This window comes from Andrographis paniculata, unplaced genomic scaffold (assembly GCF_009805555.1).
Source record: "Andrographis paniculata isolate CXL003 unplaced genomic scaffold, ASM980555v1 Contig59END, whole genome shotgun sequence".
Lineage (NCBI taxonomy): Eukaryota > Viridiplantae > Streptophyta > Magnoliopsida > Lamiales > Acanthaceae > Andrographis > Andrographis paniculata.
The window spans coordinates 681,520-707,702 of record NW_026137594.1 but is presented as its reverse complement, the minus strand read 5'-3'; the positions used below and the strand labels follow the sequence as shown (position 1 = coordinate 707,702).

The window sequence follows — 26,183 nt, the reverse complement described above, 5'->3', positions numbered from 1 at the left end:
TAATCTTCGAATTAATTACTCTCTCCGTCCAATATCTATATATCTATTTGTTTTTTGCACGAAATTTTACAAATATTAGTATTGTATTGGAATAAAGTAAAAATAAAGGTAAAAATATTAAATTAACCCTATTAGTATTGTATGATATAAAGGTAATGACATTTGTGTAATATATTGTAAATTTGAAGGGTATTTGTAATATTAGGTAGATAGTACAATTACTAAAAAAGAAAATAGATATTTTGTTATGAGACGGACCAAAATTAAAAAAAAAAAATAGATAGATTGTTAAGGGACGAATGGAGTATATGATATGTTGAAATTTTAAATTAATAATTTTGATATTGCTTCGTTTGAATTCGAATAACATAAAATTCCTAACTATTGTACCATACAAAAGTGTAAATTATTATTAAAATTTGTGAACAAAAAAGAAAAATGATATAAACATAAATTATTTGTTTGGTTGGAATTTGATTTCAGTTTCTTCGGTATATAATTCTTACGATATGTATAAAAAGACATCTTCTAATAAAATATTACATACAACTATTATTCAAATCAATATTCATTTGTGCATAAAATTATTAAACAAATCGATTGGCTCGCAAATCAAATTCAATTCAACTCATTAACAATTTGGCTCGACTTGTTTATAAAAATAAACAGGTCGAAATTAAAATTTATTTTCTCTATAAACAAAAGAAGTGCAGACTTAGCTCACAGATAGTTCAATTAAGTTTATTAGTGATAGTATATTTATATAATTAATTTATATATTAATATTAACATATACTTAATAAAGATTTTTTTTGCATTTTATTATTATTATTATTATTAAAATGAGAATAAATTTTATAATTTATATGTAATATGTCATGCATCCATGATTACAATGAATAGAAAAATAGATAATTAAATATATACACAAGAAAAGAAATTTTATAATTTATCCTCAAATATTATATTTCCTTACGGGTGAGAATAAATTAATTAGGCACGAATGTATATTAAATTAATTGGTATTATTTTCCCACTTAATTAATTTTAAATATACACAGAAAATACCCTCACTTATTATTAACTCATTAATGTCACACTTTTAATACAAATTAATATTTTGGCTACCAAATTATCTCATCAAATTAATACAATTCACCAATTAATTAAGTGATTTGATCTTCTTCATCAATTTCGACCTAATTTATTTTATTCATATGTCAATTAAAAAATATGTAAAACGAAAATCTTTAATTTTTTATTTTTTTTAGTATTGAGTTTCCATTTTTCATAATAAAAATATTTTTTTTTCTCATACAACACAATATCAAATTATTATTTTAATAAAATTTAAGCCTTCAAAACCCAAAAATAAAAATAAAAATCCAAAGAAACACACTCATGTTTTAGATTGTGTGATACTTTGTCCTTTTTTTAAAAAATATAATTATACATTTTAATTACATTTTAAAATTTAAAATTTATAAATTATTTATTTTTTAAGTAAACTATTTGATCATTTTAATCTTAACCTATAATTATTTTACCAATACAATTTTTTTATTACTTACTAATTATATAATACATAGAAATAATATGGGCATATTAGATGGAACGGGAGTATTTTTTTTTTGTTAGTTATAGAAAACTATGAAAGTGTTTTGAGAAATTGCAAATTTATTTGAGTGAAATAATTTGTATTCTTTTTAAAAAATGTTGTGAAAAAATAATACTACTTTATGGAAAAAATATGAATAATATATTTTTGAAAAATAAGTAAAAATTGTATAAAATGAAGAAGTATTAATTTTAGTTTGAAATTACAAAACAACAAATAAAGTTTAAATTTGAGTTTTAGGTCTATAATTAGTAAATTAAAAGTTTGAATTGAATTATTTATTGATATTATATAATAAGTATTTTGATGTAAAATATTTTAAATAAAAACATAATTTTTGATAATATATTAAATATAAAATAAATAATTTATTTGATGATTTTGGCATAAAAGAATTTTGATAAGTAATGCAATATCATTTTCAAATTATAAAAGAAATAGAACCTAGCTAGAGTTTCAAGATGAAAATATATGTTTTTGTTATTTTTAAAAATAATTTTTTTAAAAAAATAATTTTTTAGTGAAACAATATAGTACAATATTTTGTAAAAGCCAACAAACCTATATATATTTATGTTTATTGATTTGTTGTTGGCCTCATGGCATCTAACATACATGTCAATTTATTTAAACATTAGCAATATTTATTTATTTGTTTTTTTAAGGTTTGTTTTGTTTTAATTTGAGTTTTGATTTAAAATGATATTTTTAATGAGATATTTGAAAAAAAAAATAATATATTTTTAATTAAAATGATTGGTTTAGTATTGATTTAAAATATGCACAAACTAAGCACACCCTAAACTTTGATGTTAGTCGGATCCAAAATTCTTTATAAATTTATTTTTTAATAAAATATTATATCCAGCAAATTACAAGTAAATTACTCATTGTCCAGATTTGAATTATAAAATTTTGAATTAAAATAATTATTATATAAATATATATTGATATGTATTTCAAACGTAACACTAAATTTCAGCTTAATATAATAAATTAAAATTTGGTAATTTATTTGATATTTTGGAGGGAAAATAATTTTGAAATAGTAAAATTATGGTGAAAATTATACAAGTATAATCATACCTGAGGTTTTTTTTCTTGAAAAATTTTGATTCAAATTCTTGGTAAAATAATATTTAATATAATTTTATAAAAGAAAAAATTTCGAAATACGTCGAAATTTAAATAGTAAAATTTTTTTAAAAAAATTGTATTAAAATAAAAACACACCCTTATTACCCTATATATGGTACAAGTTGTGGACACTACTGTTGGTTAATTTAGGTCAAGATCTGGTCTTAATCCACAATGTCCTATAATTTTATTTTGTAAGGTCACCAACTGTGTTTGGTTAGGATTTAAATTAATAATAATAATTTGAATACTAGCTTAAATGTGATACTACTTTTGTAATAGAAAATAGGGTAAATTATATAAAACCCCTTTGTTTTTTAGTAAAAATGTACAAAATACCCTATATTTTATTTATTGCGTGAAATCTCCTTGTGTTAACGTAAAATTTGCACGAAACATCTTTCTTGTCCAAAACTGATATTTAGTTCTAAATAAATACCTAAATTACGCAAGTTTTATACAAAGTGCAAAATATCTTAAATAAATTTTTTGCATTAAATAAATAAATAAATAAATAATTTATTAATCCTTCGTTTTATAGCTTTTGAGACAAGTTGTTATCTGATTTTTATAAAAATTATAAAAATAAATGATTGCTCAATTATTTATTTATTTATTTTATTCAAACAAAATTATTTAAGATATTTTACGTTTTTTATTTGTATAAAACTTACGTAATTTAGGCCTTTATTTCGAACCAAACATCAGTTTTGGACAAGGAAGGTGTTTCATGCAAGCTTTTCATTAACACAAAAGGGTTTCACGCAATAAATAAAACACATGGTGTTTTGTGCATTTTTAGTAAAACATAAGGATGTGTTATATAATTTACTCTAGAAAATATTACTCTTTTTATAAAAGGATTTAAAAATTAAATAATAGAGTTTTGAGAATATATATATAAAAAACTATGAGTATAAATATACAAAAATAGGTGACTAAAAAATAACAAAACAATTTATCATAATATTAGAATAGTAAAATTTTGAATTCGAATATTTGTTTGATATGATATTTTGAATATAAAATTAATTTTTAATATAATATAAAAAAATAAATATTTGATTTATAATTTTAGTAGAAAAAATTATGATTAGTATAGAAAACAAATCAAATCACCCAAACAAACACACTTATAAATTTTTATTTTTTTTACTATTCATTACAATTCTATTGAACAAAAACATACAATTATTTTTCGTTTAAAATATTAAATAAAAAAAAAACATATTCTCTATTAAAAAATTATATAATATATTATTATTATTATTATTTATTTATTTAGCGTAACAAATTAATAAAATAAGAGGTTTGCTATTATGGGGGTACAAAGCCCATTATAGCTTGTTAATTTAGCTAACTAATCATATGAGATTAGGCCTATTACTGTAATAATTAAAATACTCTGATTCACTTAGTATCTATTTTTTATTATTCAATATTTATATGATTATTATTATTATTATTAAGTGAAAATTGACTAAAATTTCCTTAAAAATTATTTTTTTTATCTGAAAATATTATATATAACAGTTATTTTGCATTAGAAAAGTGTAAAAAATAATTAGAAAGTATATGTATAATTAAATTTAAACGTCTATTTGGAATTGGGCCCACTTATTGGGCCTACTCGGCTTTTATTATAAACGGGCCTTAATAAAGCCCAAAATTTAACCCGATTTGCGGAGAAGATTTTTCTAGAAGTCCATTTCTAGCTTTCAATATTTATTTAAAATAGAAGAAATAAATAGACATTAAATATAATATTTATAATTATGAAAATTTTAATAGGAGTATTAAGTATTGTAAATTTAGTTAAATAAGTAATAATGATAATAGTCAATAAGTCATTAACAATTCTGCTAAAAAAAATAATAGTAATAATTATTCATTTTTAATAATATATTTCAAAATCCTTCATAGAGTCGAGAGTCGGAACTGAAAGCTGAGAGGTGCTTACGGAAAGCATCTGAGGAAGATCAACAGAGAAGTGCATTTGTGTGATTCGATAACTCCACACAATCCTCGCAAACGGGTGGTTGGGATTCACGTCGAGCGGAATTATCCGGTGGTTCCAAGTGCAATCGATGATATCAAGGGAGGGGGAAAAATTTGGCTGATTGGAAAAATTGTTGATTTCGTCTGTAAGTCGGTGGAATTCTGTGAATTTTGCAATTAGCATTTCCCCAATTGGTTATGGTGGTGTTTCCCTTTTTCACTCTGGAGAGGAATCGAGTGATTTTGTGCTAATTTCGATTATGGCGTCACGGTTTTGAGTTTTTCTTCTGCTCACTTTTGTTTGATGTGAAATCGGAAACCCTTGATTCTGAACGGGGATTTTTCTGAAAGCATCAAATTTCGAGTTGGCTGTAATTTGCTCTGGAAAGCTCGATTTGAGTTCTTACGTAGCGTGGAGGAAGGAGAATTTAGTGTGATTAGGTTTCGGAAAGAGTAATTTAATTTATACATGGAGACCGCTCCTCCGATGGCTGTTCCATGGGTTCCTGAAGATGACCTAGCGTTGAAGAATGCTGTTGAGGTAATTTAATTTCTTGTGGGAATACTTCACTCAAAAGTTCTGTTTTCGCTTTAGCTTAGTTATTCTTTTGTAATGTTCTTGCCCATGACTGTGAATTTTACTCTTTGATCTTCTGCAATTCATGTATCTTGTGGTCTCTTATGATGATCTAATTTTTGGATTTTATGACTCTGTTTGGACGCAGTTGAGCTTGAGCAACTTGCTCCATGAATTATTTATGTTACTAATTATGGAGCATAAGTTGAACATACCTTTCTTCATAGTTACAATGGATGAATTAGTTAGACGAATACTCTGCTAAGATAGAAATGAATTTAAGTTACCTATATACGATGAAATTCGCAAAGATAGACATGAATTTAATTTACCTATATACGATGAAATTCTCAAAGATAGACATGAATTTAAGTTACCTATATATTATATACGACGAAACTCGCAAAGATAGACATGAATTTAAGTTACCTATGAATTCGTCATCAGTTGATTAATACTTCTGTCTCTTAAAACTGTGCTCACTTTTCTTTTTTGTCATCTTCTAAAAATGTCCAAATTTTCTCGTTTTGTAAAAAGTTGTACCACTTTTTATATATATGTTTTTTACTATAAAAAACAAAAGTATCAATCAAAACCCTATGCGCATTAAAATCTGTGCCAAAAAGTTTGATCACAAATTTTGGAGATGAAGGGAATACAAGGTTTATTACCTATATTCGGTGAAATTTGCAATGATAGAAATGAATTTAAGCTAATGAAATGTATTATTTTGTGCCTGACTTGAAAAATATGGATATAAACACCAATATATGCCTTTTCAGTTTTGTTCGTAATTGTATTGTAGTCCAACATCATAATTTCATCTTTTTTATTCTGTTCTATCGATATTGTAACAGCTATTTTGTTTCTTTACTTTTTTATTCTATGTTATTTTTTCAGGCTGGTGCATCATTGGAAGCACTTGCCAAGGGTGCAGTGCAGTTTTCTCGCAAGTATACTTTAAAAGAACTGCGAGAGAGATGGTTCGCACTTCTCTATGATTCTGATATTTCAACTCAGGCTTCTGAACGTATGTTTGAGCATGAGATATCTGGCTTAACTCATGCACCAAAGTTAAATAAATCAGAGAACACATCCGGTAATAAAGAGGTTTCACTGAAGAGGAAAGCTGGGAGCGTTCGAAGGGACTACTATGCCATGAGGAAAAAATTACGAGCTGAAGTTTTTAGTAGCAATCTTTTTGGACCAACTTCTGATAAACAGATGATGCTTGATGGGAATGCTTTGGCCCAAAATTGTATTCTTGGAGACGATATACCAGATCATTTAAGACTTCAGGAGGAAGATTTAGATATTTTACGTCATGCTTTTCTGGGAACAAGGAATGAAGTCGCTGCAGAACCAAGTGCAAACTCCTTTGACGTAAAGAAAAGAAGTGGAATCATAGGTGGCTATGGATATAACAAGAATGTTGCTTCTGCATTGACAAAAGGTAAGAAAGATATTTTGGAGATCAATATTAAAAACACCGAAAGTCCACTTACCCTCGGACAAAGTTCAGTAGACGATGATAATCCCCACAATTCTGCCGTTGGATTTGAGGGTAGACAACAATGTAATACTCCTAATTCAGACAGATTTTCTTCTTTTCAAGGAGTTGCATTTGCACCCGACTCACCTCACGTAAGCCACTGGGGCGCAGTGCAAGATTTTTTGGCTCCTTCAATACCTGTTAGCATGAGTCTCCAAGATGCAGCTCATGATTCTGAAGATGTAATTTCTAATGATATTGGGGTTAAAGAAGATGGTTCGGGTCCATGCACAGGTGAATTGGTCTACCCAGATTCACTTTTGAACCTCTCAAATGATGAAGAGATTCTTTTGGAGGATGCTGACGGAAAAAATGGAGATAAGAAAGTACGCAGCAACAATATTGATTCAGTTCTTGAGGTTTCCAATAAAGCTATTCAGGAAAATGATGTTTCAAAAGCTGAAAATGAGACTCAAATTGTCGTAGACGCTAGTGCAGTGTCTGCTCATGGAGAAAGTGCTATTGTCGTAGAAGCTAGTGCAGTGTCTGCTCATGGAGAAAATGCTGTGGCAGTGGACGTTGCTGCGCCCTCTGGTCATGGAGACCATAAGAGTTCTCAGCCTGCACTCGATGTGCCTTTGAAACCAACTGTAAAATCCGATTTTTCGGAACTCAGTGATGGCAAGATCTGCTGCGTGTTGAACACTGAAGACACTGAAATTCCATGCAATGATGATATATTCTTACTCATCCATCCTTCGACGTCATTTGGTTCTTTGACACAACCAACCACCGCAGCATTTATGAATGCATCGTCTGTTGCACATGCAAAGAATAGTGAACAAGTTATGGGTTGGCCGGAAAAAGCAACAGGGTCTACCAAACCTTTTGGGTTGGGCCAGAAGATTGGAAAACGTGGCTTGCCAGGACCTAATTACGTTCAACCATTAAAAAGTGAAAGTTACAATTCTAGGTCTCAGGTCCTATCGAGATTTATGGACAAAACCATTGGAGAATCTAGTCAAAACAAACCCCTTAATGCAATTGCACTGCCATCTACCAATAGGCCTCCCGAGAAAGAAGTTTCTAGTGAGATGAAGGTAGGCTTTCACATGCTCCTTTTTAGTTATTCTGTGAAGTTTTGCATTCTAGGATTTGGTAACCGTTGCTAACTTTGTTCATAAATAGGTTGGTGAAAACCCGGCGACAACTAGTGCAATAATGGAAGATAGAGAAGCAAGTTATGGTGGAGCCCCAATTCAAGAACCAGCTCTTGATTCCTCGGCATCAGATCTGAATGAAGCTGAGATTGATGATGATGTGCCCCATTTCTCAGATGTAGAAGCAATGGTATTAGTTTAGAAATATATTATTTCACTAGAATCTGATCTATAACTGGAAATATTAATATATACATTTATACCACTTGTGATCGGATAATATTTACTTGCAGATACTTGATATGGACCTGGAGCCTTGTGATCAAGACTCCAATAATATTAGGAAAGGTAGGTAATTTATATGGTACTATATTTAGTTGATATAATTATTTTTCTGTTGACCATCGGCAAGTAAAGCATTTAAATGTAAAAAATCTTTCAAAAGAATATGAATCAAGATTATTACGATTCCTTTCACCTGTTTATCATTGATCCTTTTGTAACCGTTCGATTAGGCCGTATCTTATTATTAGTTTAGGCCCATTTAAAATGTGTTTATTTATTTGCTGTTTTATGTAACTTATCAATAATGGAATAAACTTGCAAACATATTTACAAAGGCCTTAAAGTTCTCAATTTGACTTCATACGTAACAATCTTGGATCGTATGACTTGTATGTTAGATTAGTTTAGGCTCATTTAAACTAGGTACATTTATTTGTTCTGTTATGTTATGTTATCAATTATCGAGAATAGAATAGACATTTGCAGTAACCCTCTGTGTATCTTTAGCTGACTACAATGTTAGAAGACTCTCCACTACACAATTCTTACATTGACAAAACTGACGGTGTTACTGAACTTGTGAGTTAGATATCATATGTTGACCTGCCTTGACCATCATATACATAATTAGCACCCTAAATAATTAAATATGCAGCATTGAATAATTAATGATAGGCTCATCTCTTGTGTTTGAAGTGAAAATTTGCTTCACTATGTGCTGTTTCGAGGGTTGTAATTAATTCCTAATTGATTTGCTTTGTTGCATTTACTATTCAGTTCCAAATTATCAGTACGATGAAACTAAAAGGACAATCATACGGTTGGAGCAAAATGCTTATTCATGCTTGCAGAGGGCCATGACATCTCGAAGAGCCTTTGCCATCTTTTATGGCCGGCATTTAAGGCATTACATCAAGAAGCCTGAGGTTACTTTCCATTCTCCAGCTGTCTTCTAGTATTTCTCATATTTGTGTGTAAATCCGAACATAGTTATTAAAAGCGTGCAATGCTGCGGCCACTGTGCCGGCACGCTTTTGGTAGGCACGTGCCTCTGCGCATTTGCCCTGGTACAGAGGTGCCTTCCACATTTGAGTTAATTATTATTTCCTTTCAATATTGCATTGATTCTATGAAATAATCCAGTAATCTTTGTTTTTTACCCAAACACTCACACACTCACGCACTCCACGGGGATTGAACCCCTAATCCCATAGTATGTCAAAGAGTGTTCAACCGCTTGAGTTACAACTTCTCAGCGCAATAATCTGTTAATTCCAGAATTCTAGAGAACTTATGTTCCTGAGATTGCTCAAGATTCTCTCTTATTGAAATTTTAGTTTATCCATGTTTTCAAAAAGCTCAGTGCATAGAGATTAGGTGAGTGGATTCTTTAGTAGAATTTGTAGAATGGTATCACTAATTTCTTGTTACAAATTCCATATAATTTTCCCCCTTGTTTCGGCTCTGTTTCTTTTATCTCCTTGAATTTTTTTGGGTATGGAACTCATCATTTTTCCATTCCAACTATTGCGCGGTGCTTGTAAATTTGCTCACATCATATTAGTACATGTGCCTCATAGGTATTTAATGTGCTATTCCATTAGTCTGTCACTTTCATTAATGTATTTGTCATTGTAGGTTTTACTAGGAAGATCAACAGATGATATTGAAGTTGACATCGACCTAAGTAGAGAAGGGAGAGCCAATAAGATATCGCGACGGCAGGTATGTGTTATTTTGTGCCTAGCATCATCCTTCCCATATTAAATGGTGGCAAATTAATGCATATTCCGATGTTAATTATGCATTTAAGTTGTGGGGTATCAATGTTTTTTATGTTTTCAGATCCCTTTCAACCCTAACTTTTGTAAGTATATCTGTTTAGGCTATAATCAAGATGGAAGATAATGGATCTTTCTTTCTAAGAAATCTTGGGAAGAGCTCCGTGACTGTGAATGGCCTGCCAGTAGCTAGAGGCCAATTAGTGAACCTGAGTTCCAGTTCTTTGGTTGAGGTATTTCTCTCACCTAAAATTTGCAAAATTGTGCAACATCTGAATATAATTGTCATTTTATATGTTAGCATCACTTTTTTCATCAAATTTCAGAAACTTAAGATTCTTTCCTCATCATTATTCTTTAAGTGCATACCAAAGACCTGTAACGGAAGCTATTAATTCATTTTACATTTGTTATATGTTGATGCATACCCAATCATGGTTTTGAACTTGCCATATTTTCTCTTCCATATTTGTTCTGTAACTGGAGAAATTCGACTATAGACCCTCTGTTTTAATTCCTTTCTGACATTATGTCTAGGTCAGTTGTTTTGCGTCCTTGGGATTTGGCCTTATACCCCTAACTTGCTTTGCTGCACTGATTTCCTACACTCAGCTATATTGATTTATTCTTGAAAATTGTGTGTGGTAAATTGCAGATTAAAGGGATGAATTTTGTATTTGAGATCAACCAAGGATACGTGAGGAACTACTTAGCCAACTTATGTCGGAAAAACAAAAGAAAGTTGGAAAAGACTGACTGGTCTGGCGAGGATGAATCATGACTGGATTCTGGTAAAAAAAAAAAAAAGAAAAAGAAAAAAGGTTGGTTCATCTTTCCTTTTTACTGAATAAATCTGTGCGTGTGTATGCATAAGCATAGCAACTTCTGAGAATCTATATGTATTCTTACTTTTGTCGCTAAACGACAAAAATTGTAAATAAGCGAGGTTGTAATGTTATTGTATGGTGGGATTCTTCTGTGTATTAACATATTGCTTCTCCTTGTTCAAATATGTTAGTTTTGCTTCATGAAAATCCATCAGCTGTTTCCATCATGAGAAAAACTGTTGGCACTTTTCGGTGTTAAATTTTGTATACTTCTTCAGACCAACCTTAGCTTGTTCCTAGAGCATGTGATTCTATAGGAATGTATGTATATATCATTGGTATTGTTTGGCCGTTTGTTCGATAAGTGCTGCTCCCCGTCTGTTTCTTTGAAGTAGAAAACAAGCAAAATAGGTACAAATTTGTGAATGTTAGAGCCATTTTGATTTTTGGGGCAATCAATGTGTAGTGTAGAAACAGGTTCTTTGGGTGTTAATTCATTGGTTAGGTAAATGGATTCCATGATGAATAATTGAGTGAGTTCTTGTTATATGATATGATATTAAGTATAGAAGAAGATAGGAAAGAAGAAATTAGTGATGGCAGAATGCATGGAGATAATTATATATATATATATATATATTAGTTGGGCATAATAATGGTGCCCTGGTTGGTGATATGCTTAGCTGCAAAATCAGTGGGATGAAGGTTGTTTGTCTTTGAATGATTGAGTTTTGAGGCATCTTTGTTAAAGGGATCGATTGTAGATGATTACTTGATGGATGGATTGATGCCTCTCTCTCTCTATCTATCTTTCTCTCAGTCTCACTCTGCAACAAAAAGGTGTGTTTGCTTGAACTATAAATAAAATAGCTTATTATGAATGAACCAATATTAGGTAGAGTGATTGGCTATGATGCATAAAAAACTAGGCTGACAGACAATGTAAGTTTGTAAGTGACACTGTGTTAGTATTTGTATTATATTTAACATAAATTTGTATGTTGTCTCTTATAATATGTGGGATGCTTCAAGTATTGTATTGAATTAAAGTGACCCATACTATATATATATATATATATATATATTATATTAAATGTAGTGTTTTTTGGCTGCTCCCTCATTCATTCTCTCTTTCACTTATCCATACACAAACACACAGGTACCCTACTACAGCCCCAATACCCATATCTATCATTCATATTAATTCATTCAGAGTTGACTAAATATTTTTCTAGTATTAAATCCTCACGTTATGCAATGCTACTACTACTACCCCTTTGGAGAATCTAATTCATTCATTCATTCATCCATCCATCATTAAATCCATTTTACTTACTAGCCTTAGCTTTGCCTACCCATGAAATGAAATCAATCATCCATCCATCCATCCATCATTTTTGGGTCTTTCTTCCTTTCTTCAAGTGTTTCCCAATTTCTGGACTCTAAATTTTCAATTTTTAAGAATCTTTTTTCACTCTAAAATAATCCATTTCCAAAAGCCACCACAAAAATCCAAACCAACCAACAATTTTATTAATGGATGTATGGCCTGGGAAAGACACCAAACAGTCCCCCCTCTGACACATCCCAGCCCTCCGTCCGGCCCCACCACTCCATCTCCACCGTCCATCATTCTTACTTACTTACAACTCCCTGTCTCCCTCTCCTCCCCCCATTCTCACTTCCCAATGGCCCCGCTCCTCCTCCTCCTCCTCCTCCTCTTCGCCGGCGCCGCCTCCGCCTCCGCCGCCACCCACCCTCAGGACCTCCAAGCCCTCCGGCAGCTGAAATCGGCCATCGACCCCTCGTCGATTCCGGCGGGGTCCTGCATCGACTCATGGGACTTCTCCGTCGACCCCTGCGACTCCATCTTCTCCGCCAAATTCACCTGCGGCTTCCGCTGCAACTTCTCCCGCGTCACCGACCTCGCCCTCGACGCCGCCGGCTACTCTGCCGCCCTCTCCGCCGCCGCCTGGACCTTCCCTTACCTCCAAAACCTCGACCTCTCCAACAACAACTTCTCCGGCCCCATCCCCGCCGCCTTCTCCGCCCTCACAAACCTCCAACGCCTCGTCCTCTCCCACAACTCCCTCACCGGCGCCATCCCCGCCGCCGCCGTCGCCGCCCTTCCAAACCTCCAGGAGCTCATCCTCGACTCCAATTACCTCTCCGGCCCCCTCCCCCCCTCCCTCAACCTTCTAAGAAATCTACAGCGGCTCGAGCTCCAAAACAACCGGCTCGGCGGCGCGCTGCCCGACTTGTCTCGGCTCGCCGCCCTCAACTTCCTCGACGCCAGCGACAACTCCTTCTCCGGCGAGATTCCGGCGGCACTCCCCCCCTCCCTCGTCGAATTAGCCCTCCGAAACAACCAGCTCTCCGGCAGCATTCCGGCGAGCGTCGCCGCCGTATCCTCTCTAGAAGTCCTCGACCTCAGCCACAACTCCCTCGCCGGAGAAATTCCGGCGGCGCTCTTCTCTCACCCCTCGCTGGAGCAGCTGACGGTGTCGTACAACCAATTCGGTTCGATCCAACAGCCCGGACCCTACCCGGACCCGACCCTGACCAGCCAGCTAATCTCCGTCGATCTGAGTAACAACCAGATCCGAGGATTCTTACCCGGGTTCATGGGTCAACTGCCCCGACTCTCCGCGCTCTCGTTGGAGAACAACAAGTTCTCGGGTCCGATTCCGACCCAGTATGTTCTGAAGGTGGTGGATCCGGGCGTGGATCCGGCTTTGGGCTTGGCCCAATTCGAGAGGCTGCTGTTGGGTGGGAATTACTTATTCGGGCCGATACCGGGTGCGTTCCTGGAGCTTAAAGCCGGGTCGGTTACTGTCCGGTTGGGGGACAACTGCCTGTACCGGTGTCCCCTCAGATGGTTTTTCTGCGAGGGCGGGGTGCAGAAGTCCTTAACTGAGTGTAGAGCCTTCGGCCCTATCATCCCCTGACACGTGTCTCTGTTTTTGTGTATTTTCGAGGTCCCGGAGCCGGAGTGACCACTAATTTTATTCCATCTCGTGTACAATTTCGGATTTGTATGACAATTTTTATATTTCATTATTATTATTATTTAATTATTATTACCTCTACTTTTATTTGGGAAATATTGCATTTGTATAGTTTTTATAGTTTGTTGTAAGAATAAAATATAATATTTTTATTAATTTTTATTATTACTAAGTATGTATTGTGTTTAATTTTTGTTTATAAATCTCTATATTTTTATTTTAGGTATGATTATTGAGTACTATACAAAAATAATATTTATTAAATTATTAATTTTTTTAATAGAATAAAATATATATTATATGTTTTTTATATTTATTAATAACTATACCACTGAAAAAACACAGAGTAAACCAACTTAAGTATATTATAGTATTTTTTAAAGTGAACATGAATAAAAATAACAGTTACCAATTAACATAAATTTAAAATTGAACTCGTAAAATAAATAAAATATAATTATAGTATATGTGCGTGTAATTTAGTGTAGTGGCGAAGAAAGTGAAGGACAGTGCTAGATTGAGTGTCATGTGAACACTTATTCACGTGGCTTTCATCACTATATTATTATTATTTTTTATTTTATTTTTAATGTAAAGTTACTGGTCTGTCCTTTGTCCAAGAATTCAGTGGCAATAAAATTAAAGGACAAGCTTATATTCAAACTGGTCCACAATTTATTGAAAATATAATTCACATAATATAGTTTAAATCAAATTTCAGAAGAGCATATTTTTTCTCACCAAAATTTGATAAAAAAAAAATTATTTATTTATTTATTTGTGAGATATTAAAAATAAAAGAAAAAATTAATTTTAGTTTCAATATAAAAAATATATATATATCAATTTTAATAAAAAAATTCAATTAATTTTGGTTTCATAATTAAAAAATTAACGAAAATTGCTAACATAAACATAACGGAGGTGACGTGGTAGATTGCGTCGGGAATTTCTGTTAGTTTTTTAACAATGGAACTAAAATTGATTGAAATTGTTTATAATTATGTCAAAATTGATTGAAATTAGTTATAATGAGACCAAAATTATTTGAAATTATTTATAATAAGATTAAAATAAGGGTGTTTTTGTTTGGAGGTTTGAATTTTGAGTTATAATTTGAATAGTAAAAATTTTGAATTTGAATAGTTGTATGATGTGATATAAATAGGTATTGATGTGATGTTTTGAATGTAAAATTAATTTTTAGTATAATATAAAAAATAAAAAATAAGTGTTTGATTTGATATTTTTTAGGGAGGAAAAAATGAGATGAATAGTGCATTTAAAATCCAATTTCTCAAACAAACACATTATTATTAAGTTTTTTATATTGAGACTAAAATTGATCTTTTCCCTAAAAATAAAATGTGATAAATTTAATTAAGTAACACTTATTAAATATATTTAAAATTGTCAATCTCCTAAAAAAAATTAATAACGTATCAATTGTTATGAAATGAAAAGAGTATATTAGACGGATTTTTGAATTATTGATCAGTATTATCACCTCTTAAGTTGACGTTACTTGAAAAACTAACAATACAATATAAGCACAAGACATATTTCAATAAAATATCATATATATATATATATATATATTTTTAGAACATCATTTTAAAAAATAAACCTATAGCACATCTCTCTTACTTCACAAAGCATTATGTTAGCACTAAAAATTGATGCTATCTAGACATCTAATTTTTACTTTTTTGAAAAATCACCGCACTGCTAACTTCTAAGGCGTTGGCACCACAACCGAAGCACTACTATAATGAAATAAAATTCGGTTTTCATTAAAATTTGCTACACTAATATGTTAATTATGAAATTAATCTAGCTAAGAAATTTATGTTATTCGTAATCATATAATCCATTGAAATATAATATCATTCTTCAAAATAAACAATCCCCCTAAGTTTTAATTCCTATCATTTCTAATATATTTCAATTTAATTATGTGTAAACGTTATTTTTTAAAACAGAAATTATAATAATAATAAAAAAAAAAAACTTAATTTGATAATTGAACAAATAAATATGTTAACAATACAACAATTAAATGATAGTAAAAATTTAAATTAATTTTTATATACATATATAAAATATAATTCCTTCTGTCTTAAAATTATGTTCACTTTTTTTTTGTTTGTCTTATCTTTTAAAAGTATTTTCATTTTGTTTTCTAAATTTATATTTTTTTAATAAAAAATATTTTTGTTTTTCTTTAGTAAAAAATCATATTATTCTCTATATTTTTTACTATAAAAAAATACACACTCATATTAAAACATATTATTCATATTATATCCATTCGTACAAAAAATAACTAACTATTTTATTATTTTTAATATGTTCATTCAATTTTAAAAGAAAATATCTATACAATTTTTAACTAATATTATAAAATATATATAAGCATGTTCACACATAAATATATATCTCTAATTATAAATGCCGATAAGTAAAAATAAGAAAAGTATTACTTAAATAAATGAACAAAATAATATTTTATTTTTTTAAAATATTATAATATTATTATTTATATTATAGTAATTAATTAACTTAAATAATATAATTTTATTATTTTATATAAATGGTATTATTAATAATTTTAAGATAATAATTGATATGATTAAAAATTTAAAATAAATATATAAACATTTTAAAAATTACTTCTTAATAAAAAAATATATAATATAGATATTATTTTATAAAAATAAAATCTTTTAATATACAAATAACTAAAAAAATACTTATTTTTTAACGATACAAATAATTAATTTTATAAAAATAAAAAGTTTTAAATATCAAACAAAAATATTTTTACACGTTCACCAAAAACATCTAATTTTGTTTTTAATATTAATTTAAAAGAAAATTAATAAGAGAAACTCACTTTGTATTGGTGGAAGCCCAATTGGTTTAAAATTCCTTTGCATCTATCTCATCTCCTACAGAAAACATGAGAAGAAAATTTTGTTATTATACAATTCAAAAATAAAAACAATAGCATATGAGTTTTTGAGAGATTAAAAAGCGAATACTTCCCAATTATCCATATGTTTACATTACATAATTCCAATCCATGGAATGTGCAGTCTTTCGAATGACTTCAACCTAACCACAAGTTGAAGAACTGTGAGTTACAAGTGAAGATTTAAAAGTAATCCCCAAAAAGTCAAACAAATTGGGTATATGGTGAACAACCAACGAAACAAACAAATAGGCATAAAAACAAAGTTACCCTGGCCCAGACCAAGAACAAGACTAGACCCAGATCCAGACACTGACTGAACCAGATCTAGGCCTAGGCCTGACCCAGACCGAGATGTAAACCAGATCCAGACAAATCGAATCAGAACCGGATCCAGACCCAACCACAGCCCCAGAGTGAATTAATTTTTTTATTCCTGGTAGCTCCAACAAGAGTAATGTATACAGTAAATCAGTAATACTACATAAAATGGTAGAAAATGACTAATAATAAAATTGAAGATCAAAAATAAGATTTGTATCAAAAAAATGAGTTATTTTATCTCATATAAAGAAGATGAGTAAAATATAGAATTGTTTGTAAAAAATTGGCGAATGGATAGTTTAAAATTTTTTAAACAAGTTTTGTTAAAAATATGAATTAAAACTTAAAAGTAAAAACGTGTTGATTGGTTCATCAAAATAGAACTTTTAAGGCATTTAACACCTTCAAAAGGGCTCATGGAAATTACAGGGAAGTTAAAGCGAAAGCAATCAATCACTACAACTGATAATAATATTGCTAGAACTAAAACTAATGATACTAATAATACCAATACAAATACTAATAGTAATAACAGTAATACTAACACTAAAAAAAAATGTGGATGCCCATATAAAAGTAATGTATAAATAAAATGCATCTATGCATGAATGAATACAAGAAATTAAGAGATTAGTTTGTGGATACTTGCTGATTTTTCATGCGTTTGAACAACTCCATTCTATTGGATGTGCAGTCTCTCAAGCCGAAAGTCCAATCAAATGCCTCTGCTAACTAATGTCCAATCAAATGCTTCTGGTAAATATTTTTGTTTTAAATATCAATAGGAAAAAATAAATAAGAGAAACTCACTTTCTTTTGATCAGACACCAGTCCTACGTAAAACATGAAAAGAAAAAATTGTTATAAAATTCAAAAATAAAAATAATGCATGAATGAACATATAAATGCACCGTTTGAATGCATGAATTTGAGAGATTTAATAGCAAATACTTTCCATTTTCTGTGTTTAAAGAATTCCAATCCATCGTATGTCCAGTCTTCAAGCAGCAACTACAGTTGAATGCCTTCAACCATGGCACATACGAAAGCTCCATATCACAGATTCATATGTGTAAGTTGAATAAATCTGAGTTAGAAGTGAAGATTTAAAAGTACAAATAGAAATCAACTGATTAGAGAAAAGATACACAACCTGATCAATCGATCTTGATTAAACTAGTAGGTCAATAAATGATTTAAAGTTCATACTTGGAAAGCAGGTCTTCCTTGATCAAATAAAGGAGCAAAGGAATTGGTCCCATGCTTTGTTGAATAAAGATCAACAGCACTATTCACTCAAAATCAAGCAAAAACATGCAGCAATGCTCAGAATAAGTTAGCTATTGTTTGACATGTGAGTTGAGTTCACAAGCAATCTTGATGATCTAAACCAAATCATGCAATTCTTGCTAGCTTGAGTAAAATTAATCTCAGAAGTAGACTATCAATAACAAAAACAAACACAAACACTAACAATAACCATAAAATAACAATTCACAAACAATAACAATTACAAAAATAAAACACATACACAAACACACAACGTACACAAAAACAAAAACAATAACAAACAAACACACACACAAGCAATAACAATAACAATAACAATAAAAAATATAGAACACATACAAACACAAAACAAAAACAATAGTAATCACAAAAACAACAGAAGCAAAAAACAAAAACAAAACAATTACGCAAACAATAACAATAATAACACAAATACAAACACAAACATTAACAATAACAATAACAAACAGAACCACAAACACAAAAACCAAAACCAAAACAGAAACAAGCACAAACAAAAATGAAAACAATAACACAAAAACACAAACAATCGTAAGAAAGAATAACAAACAACAAAAACAAAAATACAAATAAATTAAAAAAACACATGCACAAACAAACAAACAATAGCACAAACATAGACAATAACCAAAACACAAAAAATAACAATAAACCCAAAGAGGCAATTTTCCACATTGTCATCCATAATTCCTAAAACAGAATGGATAAAAATCAAACCAAACCAGAGCATTAATCCCCAAAAAAAGAATAAAAAAAATAGGTGAATAAGCACACACAGAAAAATTGGAGGCTGGTGAATAACGAAACAAACAACTTCAATTATCATTTAACAACTAAAGGAATGGGTGCACATAAAGAAAAATATATAAAATTGAATAAATAAAAAAATTGGAATCATGTTTAGTGAAGTTCATCCAAAGTCTATGACGCAGCTATTTGTAAGCATGCAGCCAAGGGATCACAAACAGATACATAAATATATATATAGATGTCCCCCACCAAAACGTCATTTTAAAAACCCAGTGAATTAATTTGCAGGACAAATACCCAACACGACGTGACAATTATAATTTCTGAAATGGGACCAATAGGCATAAAAAGAAAGCTAGGCAGGCCCGGACCCAAACCAGACCAAGAACAAGACTAGACCCAGATCCAGACCCCGACTTAACCAGACTCAGACCAGACCCAAACAGTCACACCCAAACGAAGACCCAGGCCTCGGCCCAGACCTGACCCAGAAGTAAACCAGATCCAGACCCAAACTCAGACCCGAACCTAGGTGCAGACACAGACCAAATTCGTACCAGACCCTGACCCAGATATAAATCAAGCCAGACCTGGATCCAGACCCAAATCTCAAACCAGACCTAATCTCGGACCCAAAACCAAACCCAACACAGCCACAGCCCCCGAGTGAATAATGGAAGAAGATGAGTAATAATAAATTGAAGATTAAAGATAGGATTTACAAGAATTTTGTATGCAGAGAACAAATGAGTTATTTTGTCTCGTATAAAGAAGATAAGAAAAATATCGAATAGTTTGGAAAAGACCGACGGATAATTTGAAAAGGAACAGTGAACGATAGTTTAAAATTTTTGAAACAAGCTTTGTCAAAAATATGAATTAAAGTAAAAACATGTTCATTGTTTCATCAAAATAGAACTCTTAAGTATTTAACTCCTTCAAAAGGCCCCTGCGAACACTATATTTTCTGAAATGGAACCAATAGGCAGGCCCCTATGAACCAAAGCTAGGCAGGCCCAGGCCCAGGCCCAGGCCCAGACCTAGATACAAACCAGACCAAGACCAAGACCAAGACTAGACCCCAACTTAACCAGACCCAGACCAGATCCAAACACAAACAGGCCATAGACCTCACCCAAACTCAGACCTCGGCCCAGGCTAGTTTTGAAAAGATCGGTGAAAGGATAGTTTAGAATTTTTTTAAACAAGTTTTGTGAAAATTATGAAATGAAGTAAAAATGTGTTCATTGTTTCATCAAAATATTACTTTTAAAGCATTAACACCTTCAGAAGGACCCATGGAAATTACAAAGGAATTAAAGGCAAAAACAATCAATCGTCAATAAAGAAATTAAAATGATTTTTTAAAAACAAACACCTTAATTCCTATAAAACTACAAAAGATCTTGTCAAATCCCTACTGAACGAGCACAAACAAAAATGAAAAACAATAATACGAACACAAAACACAAACAAAAACAATAACATAAGCAGAAACAAACACAAACAATAACAGTCAGAAATAATAACAAACAACAAAAACACAAATACAAGCACAAGCACAAACACAAACATTAACAAAAAAGCAAAAGCACAAAGATAGACAATTACAAAAACAAATACACAAACAGTAAAAAAAACAAACACAAACAATAACAATTACAAAAAAAATAAAAACACAAACAATAACAATAACAAACAGTAACAAACACATACACAAACACAAACGTAAAATTAAAATAATATATATGCAAAAAATACAAACAATAACAAAAACAAAAACCAACACATACAGTAACACACACAAGCTTCAATCCTTGAGAGATAGAGAGAGAACAGACAGCAAAGCTGGACATGCGACAAAAGTAACTGCAAGTGTGTGATGTAAGCTCTTACATTAACCACTCTAAGTTCCATTCAAGTTTCCTCCCTTACAGATAAACTGTCCACATTATTATCCCTGTATACCTTGTAGGTCGGTGAATAACGAAACAAACAAATTCAATTCCAACAGAACTTACCTCAATCAATCCCCAACGTAAATCCAAAATTAACCTAGAGAAAAACAGAGCAGTACCAGATATTTGATCTCACAGCGAGATTGGAGGTGCGATTAGTTACCGTGTGAATTTCACAGCAATACTCATAGTACGCCGCTACCAACTAGTGGCTGCTGCTTGTCAGTCGATAGTTCATTAATCAGTGTGGCTATCTGCAGAGAAAATAATACCGAGGCATGAGAACAAACTTCAATCCTTGAGAGAGAGAGAGAGAAGGTACCGGCAGCAAAGCTAGACATGCGACAACAACAGCAGCATGATTAACTTCGGTTCCCAACATATAGAGGCAGTAGAGCCACACACTTGGAGAGGAAATGGATGAGATTCCAATAGCATTAGCAGAAACTTTAAAAGTAAGTATTCTTTTTCCACAAAAAAATTACTGCAAATATGCTGTAAGCTCCTACATTAACCACTTCTAAGTTCTATCCAATTTTCCTCCCTTACACATTATCAACCCTAATTCCTTAACCAGAACGAATAAAAATCACACCAAACCAGAGCAGTAATCCCCAAAAAAGCAAACAAATTGGTATATAAATACACACAGAAAATTGCAGGTCGGTGAATAACGAAACAAACAAATTCAATTCAAAAGTCATTTAACAGCTAAGAGGAATGGATGCACTTAAAGAAAAATAAACAAATAAATTGAAATCATGTTCAGTTGAGTTCATCCAAAGTCTATGACGCAGCTATTTGTAATGCATGAAGCCAAAGGATTAAAACCAGATATATATATAGATGCCCCTCAAGTGTCATTGTAACAACTAAGTGAAAATCAATCTGTATAACACAGTATGGCAAACCATAATTCCTGAAATGGAACCAGTAGGAATAGAACCAAAGCTAGGCAGGCCTAGAGCCCGACCCGAACCAGACCAAGAACAAGACTAGACCCAGATCCTGACCCAGACCCAGACTTAGCCAGACCCAGGCCAGCCCCAAACACGAACAGGCCATAGACCACACCCAAACTCAGACCCAGGCCCAAGCCCAGACCCGACCCAAACCTAGACCCAGAAGTACACCAGATCCAAATCCAAGCCAAACCCAAACCCGAACTCAGACCCGAACCCAGGAGCAGACCCTCACCAAATTCGTAGCCAGACCCAGACCCGGATCCAGACATAAATCGAACCAGAACCAGATCGAGACCCAATCTCAAACCAGACCTAATATCGGACCCAAAACCAAACCCAACCACAGTCCCAGCCCAAAGTGAATATATTTTTTATTCCTGGTCCCAGGACAAGAGGAATGCAATACAGTAAAACTACGTCAAAAATATAATAAAGTAAGTAATAAAATTGAAGATTCAAAATAGGATTTGAAAGAATTTTGTGTTCAGAGAGAAATGAATTGTTTGGTCTCGTATTAATAAAAATAAGAAAATATAGAATACTTTGGAAGAGATGGGTGAACGGATAGTTTAAAATTTTTGAACAGATTTTGTGAAATATATTAAGTAAAAACATGCTCATTCTTTCATCAAAATAAAACTTTAAAAGCGAACGTCATTTAACAACTTCGTGAAAATCAATCTATAAGAAAAATATATAATTAAAACCAGATATATATATATATATATATATAGATATAGATGCCCCTCAAAAGTGTCATTGTAACAACACAATATGGCAAACCATATTTCCTGAAATGGAACCAATAGGAATAGAACCAAAGCTAGGCAGGCCTAGAGCCCGACCCGAACCAGATCCAGAACAAGACTAGACCCAGATCCTGACCCTGACCCAGACTTAGCCAGACCCAAACACGAACAGGCCATAGACCACACCCAAACTCGGACCCAGGCCCAAGCCCAGACCCGACCCAGATCTAGACCCAGAAGTAAACCAGATCCAATCCAAGCCAAACCCAGACCGGAACTCAGACCCGAACCCAGGAGCAGACCCTCACCAAATTCGTACCCAGACCCAGACCCGGATCCAGACATAAATCGAACCAGAACCAGATCGAGACGCAATCTCAAACCAGACCTAATATCGGACCCAAAACCAGACCCAACCACAGTCCCAGCCCCAAAGTGAATAAATTTTTTATTCCTGGTCCCAGGAGAAGAGGAATGTAATACAGTAAACTACGTCAAAAGATAATAAAGTAAGTAATAAAATTGAAGATTAAAAATAGGATTTAAAAGAATTTTGTATTCAGAGAAAAATGAGTTGTTTGGTCTCCTATTAATAAAAATAAGAAAATATAGAATACTTTGGAAGAGATGGGTGAACGGATAGTTTAAAATTATTGAACAGATTCTGTGAAAAATATTATGTTCATTCTTTCATCAAGATAAAAACTTTAAAAGCATTTTAACACCTTCAAAAGACCCCACCCAACAGAACGTCATTTAACAACTTCGTGAAAATCAATCTATAAGAAAAATATAGAATAGTTTGGAAAAGATAGGTGAACGGATAGTTTAAAATTTTTTAAACAAGTTTGTGAAAATTATGAATTAAAGTAGAACATGTTCATTCTTACATCAAAACAAATTTTTAAAGCATTTAACACCTTCAAAAGGAACCATGGAAATTGCAGAGAAGTTAAAAGGCAAAAACAATCAATCGTCAATCAAGAAATTAGAAAGATTTTTAAAAACAAGTTTGTGAAAATTATGAATTAAAGTAGAACATGTTCATTCTTTCGTCAAAACAAACTTTGAAAGCATTTAACCCCTTCAAAAGGAACCACGGAAATTGCAGAGAAGTTAAAAAGGCCAAAACAATCAATCGTCAATCAAGAAATTAGAAAGATTTTTAAAAACAAGTTTGTGAAAATTATGAATTAAAGTAGAACATGTTCATTCTTTCATCAAAACAAACTTTGAAAGCATTTAACCCCTTCAAAAGGAACCATGGAAATTGCAGAGAAGTTAAAAGGCAAAAACAATCAATAGTGAATCAAGAAATTAGAAAAGATTTTTTAAAACAAGAAACCTGTGGAAATTGCAGAGAAGTTAAAAGGCAAAAACAATCAATAGTCAATCAAGAAATTAGAGAAGATTTTTTAAAACAAGAAACCTGATTACTATAAAACCAGAATATCAGGTCGAATCCGTATTAACTTGAGAACAGGTCTTTCCTCCCCATTCCGATCTTCAAAACCTGAGAACAAACAAATCTAACCAAGCTAATTGCATATAAGTTAAAAGACAAAAAACAATCAATCATCAATCAAGAAATTAAAAAGTCACCGGGTGAATTTCACTGCGAAACTCGTAGAACGCCACCACCAGCTAGCGGTTGCTGCTTGTCAGTCGATTGCTCGTTAATCAGTGTGGCTATCCGCAGAGTTTTGAATGCCGAGGCATGACAACAAACTTCAATCCTTGAGAGAGAGAGAGAGAGAAGGTACCGACAGCAAAGCTAGACATGCGACAACAACAACAGCAGCATGATTAACTTCCGTTCCCAACATATAGAGGCATTAGCCACGCACTTGCAGAGGAAATGGATGAGATTTCAATAGCATTCGCATCAACTTTAAAAGTAACTATTCTTTAAAACAAGAAACTCTGCTTACTATACAACCACAGTATCCATGAAAATTCCAGAGAAGTTAAAAGCGAAAAGAATCAATCGTCAATCAAGAAATTAAAAAGGTATTTTAAAACCAAAAACCCTAATTACTATAGAACCGTAGTATCTGGCCTAGCAAATTGCACAGAAGTTAAAAAGGCAATCAATCGAAATTAAAAATGTTTACTAAAACACGAAACCCTAATTACTATACCTGAACCGAGCAAATTGCAGAGAAATTAAAGACGAAAGCAATCGATCGTCAATCAAGAGATTAATAAAAAGGCTTTTTAAAACAAAAACAAAAACAAAAAAAAAGCTAATTACCATAAAACCGCAATATTTGGTCGCCTCCAAACCTTAAAACCCTGAGGGGACGACGAACGACGACGAAGAACGGAGTAGAGATGAGGAGTCTCTCGCAAACATTTTTCATTCATACTTATTATAACAAGAGTCGTTAAATAAATAAATAATAATACTAGTAGTTATATTTGGAAAGAAATTTTATTTTAACGGTCAAATCACTTATTATAAAGATCTTTTTTTAAAAACAAAATCTTCCGGGATGATTACACGCGATTTTTTATCAATGAAAATTTAATTTAACGGAAAAATTAGTTACTTAAGGCCGTGTTTGGCTATATTTAATTAGAAATAAAAATTTGATTTTACCATATAATGATATAATTAGTTCTTTACGATCATGTTTGCTGATATCCCTAAACCCTAAAATAATTATAATAACAGTGAAATTTTAATTAATTCAAATTTAGTGTTCTAATTTTCTAGTATATTTTTTTTTAAGTTAGATATGAAAAAGTATGGTAAATAATAATATTTTGTAATTATTATTATTATTTTTTGTTTAATTAATATTTTGTTGAATTAATACACCATAAATTAAATAGGACACCGTTCAGCCAAGTAAGCCCATTAAATTTAATTCAACTTTGGGCCCATTAGAATATTCTACTTATACCAGGAGGCCTGTCGATATAAATTATTATATTATGCTTCAAAAGTAAACATAACATTTAGGGTGTGTTTGTTTGAAAAATTTGTAAAGATTTCTACTATTCATTTCATTTTTTCCCCCCAAAAATATCAAATCAAACACCTATTTTTCATTTTTTATATTATACTAAAAATCAATTTTACATTCAAAACATCACATCAACACCTATTTATATCACATCATACAACTATTCAAATTCAAAATTTTTACTATTCAAATCTCAACTCAAAATCCAAATTAGAGTGTGTTTGTTTGGTGATTTGATTAGATTTTCACTATTTATTTTATTTTTTTTAAAAAAAAATATTAAATTAAACACTTATT

The 26,183-nt window shown here is 31.7% G+C and overlaps 2 protein-coding genes and 1 long non-coding RNA gene across 8 annotated transcripts; 2 read left to right on the top strand and 1 right to left on the bottom strand.

Annotated features, from left to right (window-relative positions):
* The first annotated feature begins 4,669 nt into the window (after positions 1-4,669).
* Positions 4,670-11,102, top strand: LOC127258395 (uncharacterized). Its single transcript, XM_051285219.1, has 8 exons — positions 4,670-5,294; positions 6,231-7,922; positions 8,011-8,172; positions 8,276-8,330; positions 9,045-9,193; positions 9,906-9,992; positions 10,153-10,281; positions 10,704-11,102. The coding sequence occupies exons 1-8, from the start codon at positions 5,223-5,225 to the stop codon at positions 10,827-10,829; spliced, it is 2,472 nt and encodes an 823-aa protein (XP_051141176.1). The 5' UTR covers positions 4,670-5,222; the 3' UTR covers positions 10,830-11,102.
* A 508-nt stretch (positions 11,103-11,610) lies between these two features.
* Positions 11,611-25,287, bottom strand: LOC127258134 (uncharacterized). Of its 6 annotated transcripts, none has more exons than XR_007840225.1 (9): positions 25,169-25,287; positions 24,517-24,688; positions 24,344-24,443; positions 21,523-21,604; positions 17,992-21,454; positions 17,827-17,913; positions 17,128-17,293; positions 16,780-17,000; positions 11,611-11,702 (listed from the first exon to the last, which is right to left on the bottom strand). It is a non-coding gene; the product is annotated as an uncharacterized LOC127258134 (long non-coding RNA). The 6 variants fall into 6 exon arrangements; XR_007840224.1 differs by having other exon boundaries at positions 17,992-21,210; positions 21,320-21,454; positions 21,523-24,427; XR_007840223.1 differs by having other exon boundaries at positions 24,344-24,427.
* Positions 12,380-13,935, top strand: LOC127258133 (probable inactive leucine-rich repeat receptor kinase XIAO). The gene has a single exon (XM_051284821.1). The coding sequence runs from the start codon at positions 12,420-12,422 to the stop codon at positions 13,821-13,823; it is 1,404 nt and encodes a 467-aa protein (XP_051140778.1). The 5' UTR covers positions 12,380-12,419; the 3' UTR covers positions 13,824-13,935.
* Positions 25,288-26,183: the final 896 nt, after the last annotated feature.

Coding starts and splice junctions, on each gene's coding strand:
- LOC127258395 (XM_051285219.1), top strand. CDS start 5,223: ATGGAGACCGCTCCTCCGATGGCTGTTCCATGGGTTCCTGAAGATGAC. Junction 7,923..8,010: donor AAGTTTCTAGTGAGATGAAG/GTAGGCTTTCAC, acceptor GTTCATAAATAG/GTTGGTGAAAACCCGGCGAC. Junction 8,173..8,275: donor TCTCAGATGTAGAAGCAATG/GTATTAGTTTAG, acceptor ATTTACTTGCAG/ATACTTGATATGGACCTGGA.
- LOC127258133 (XM_051284821.1), top strand. CDS start 12,420: ATGGCCTGGGAAAGACACCAAACAGTCCCCCCTCTGACACATCCCAGC.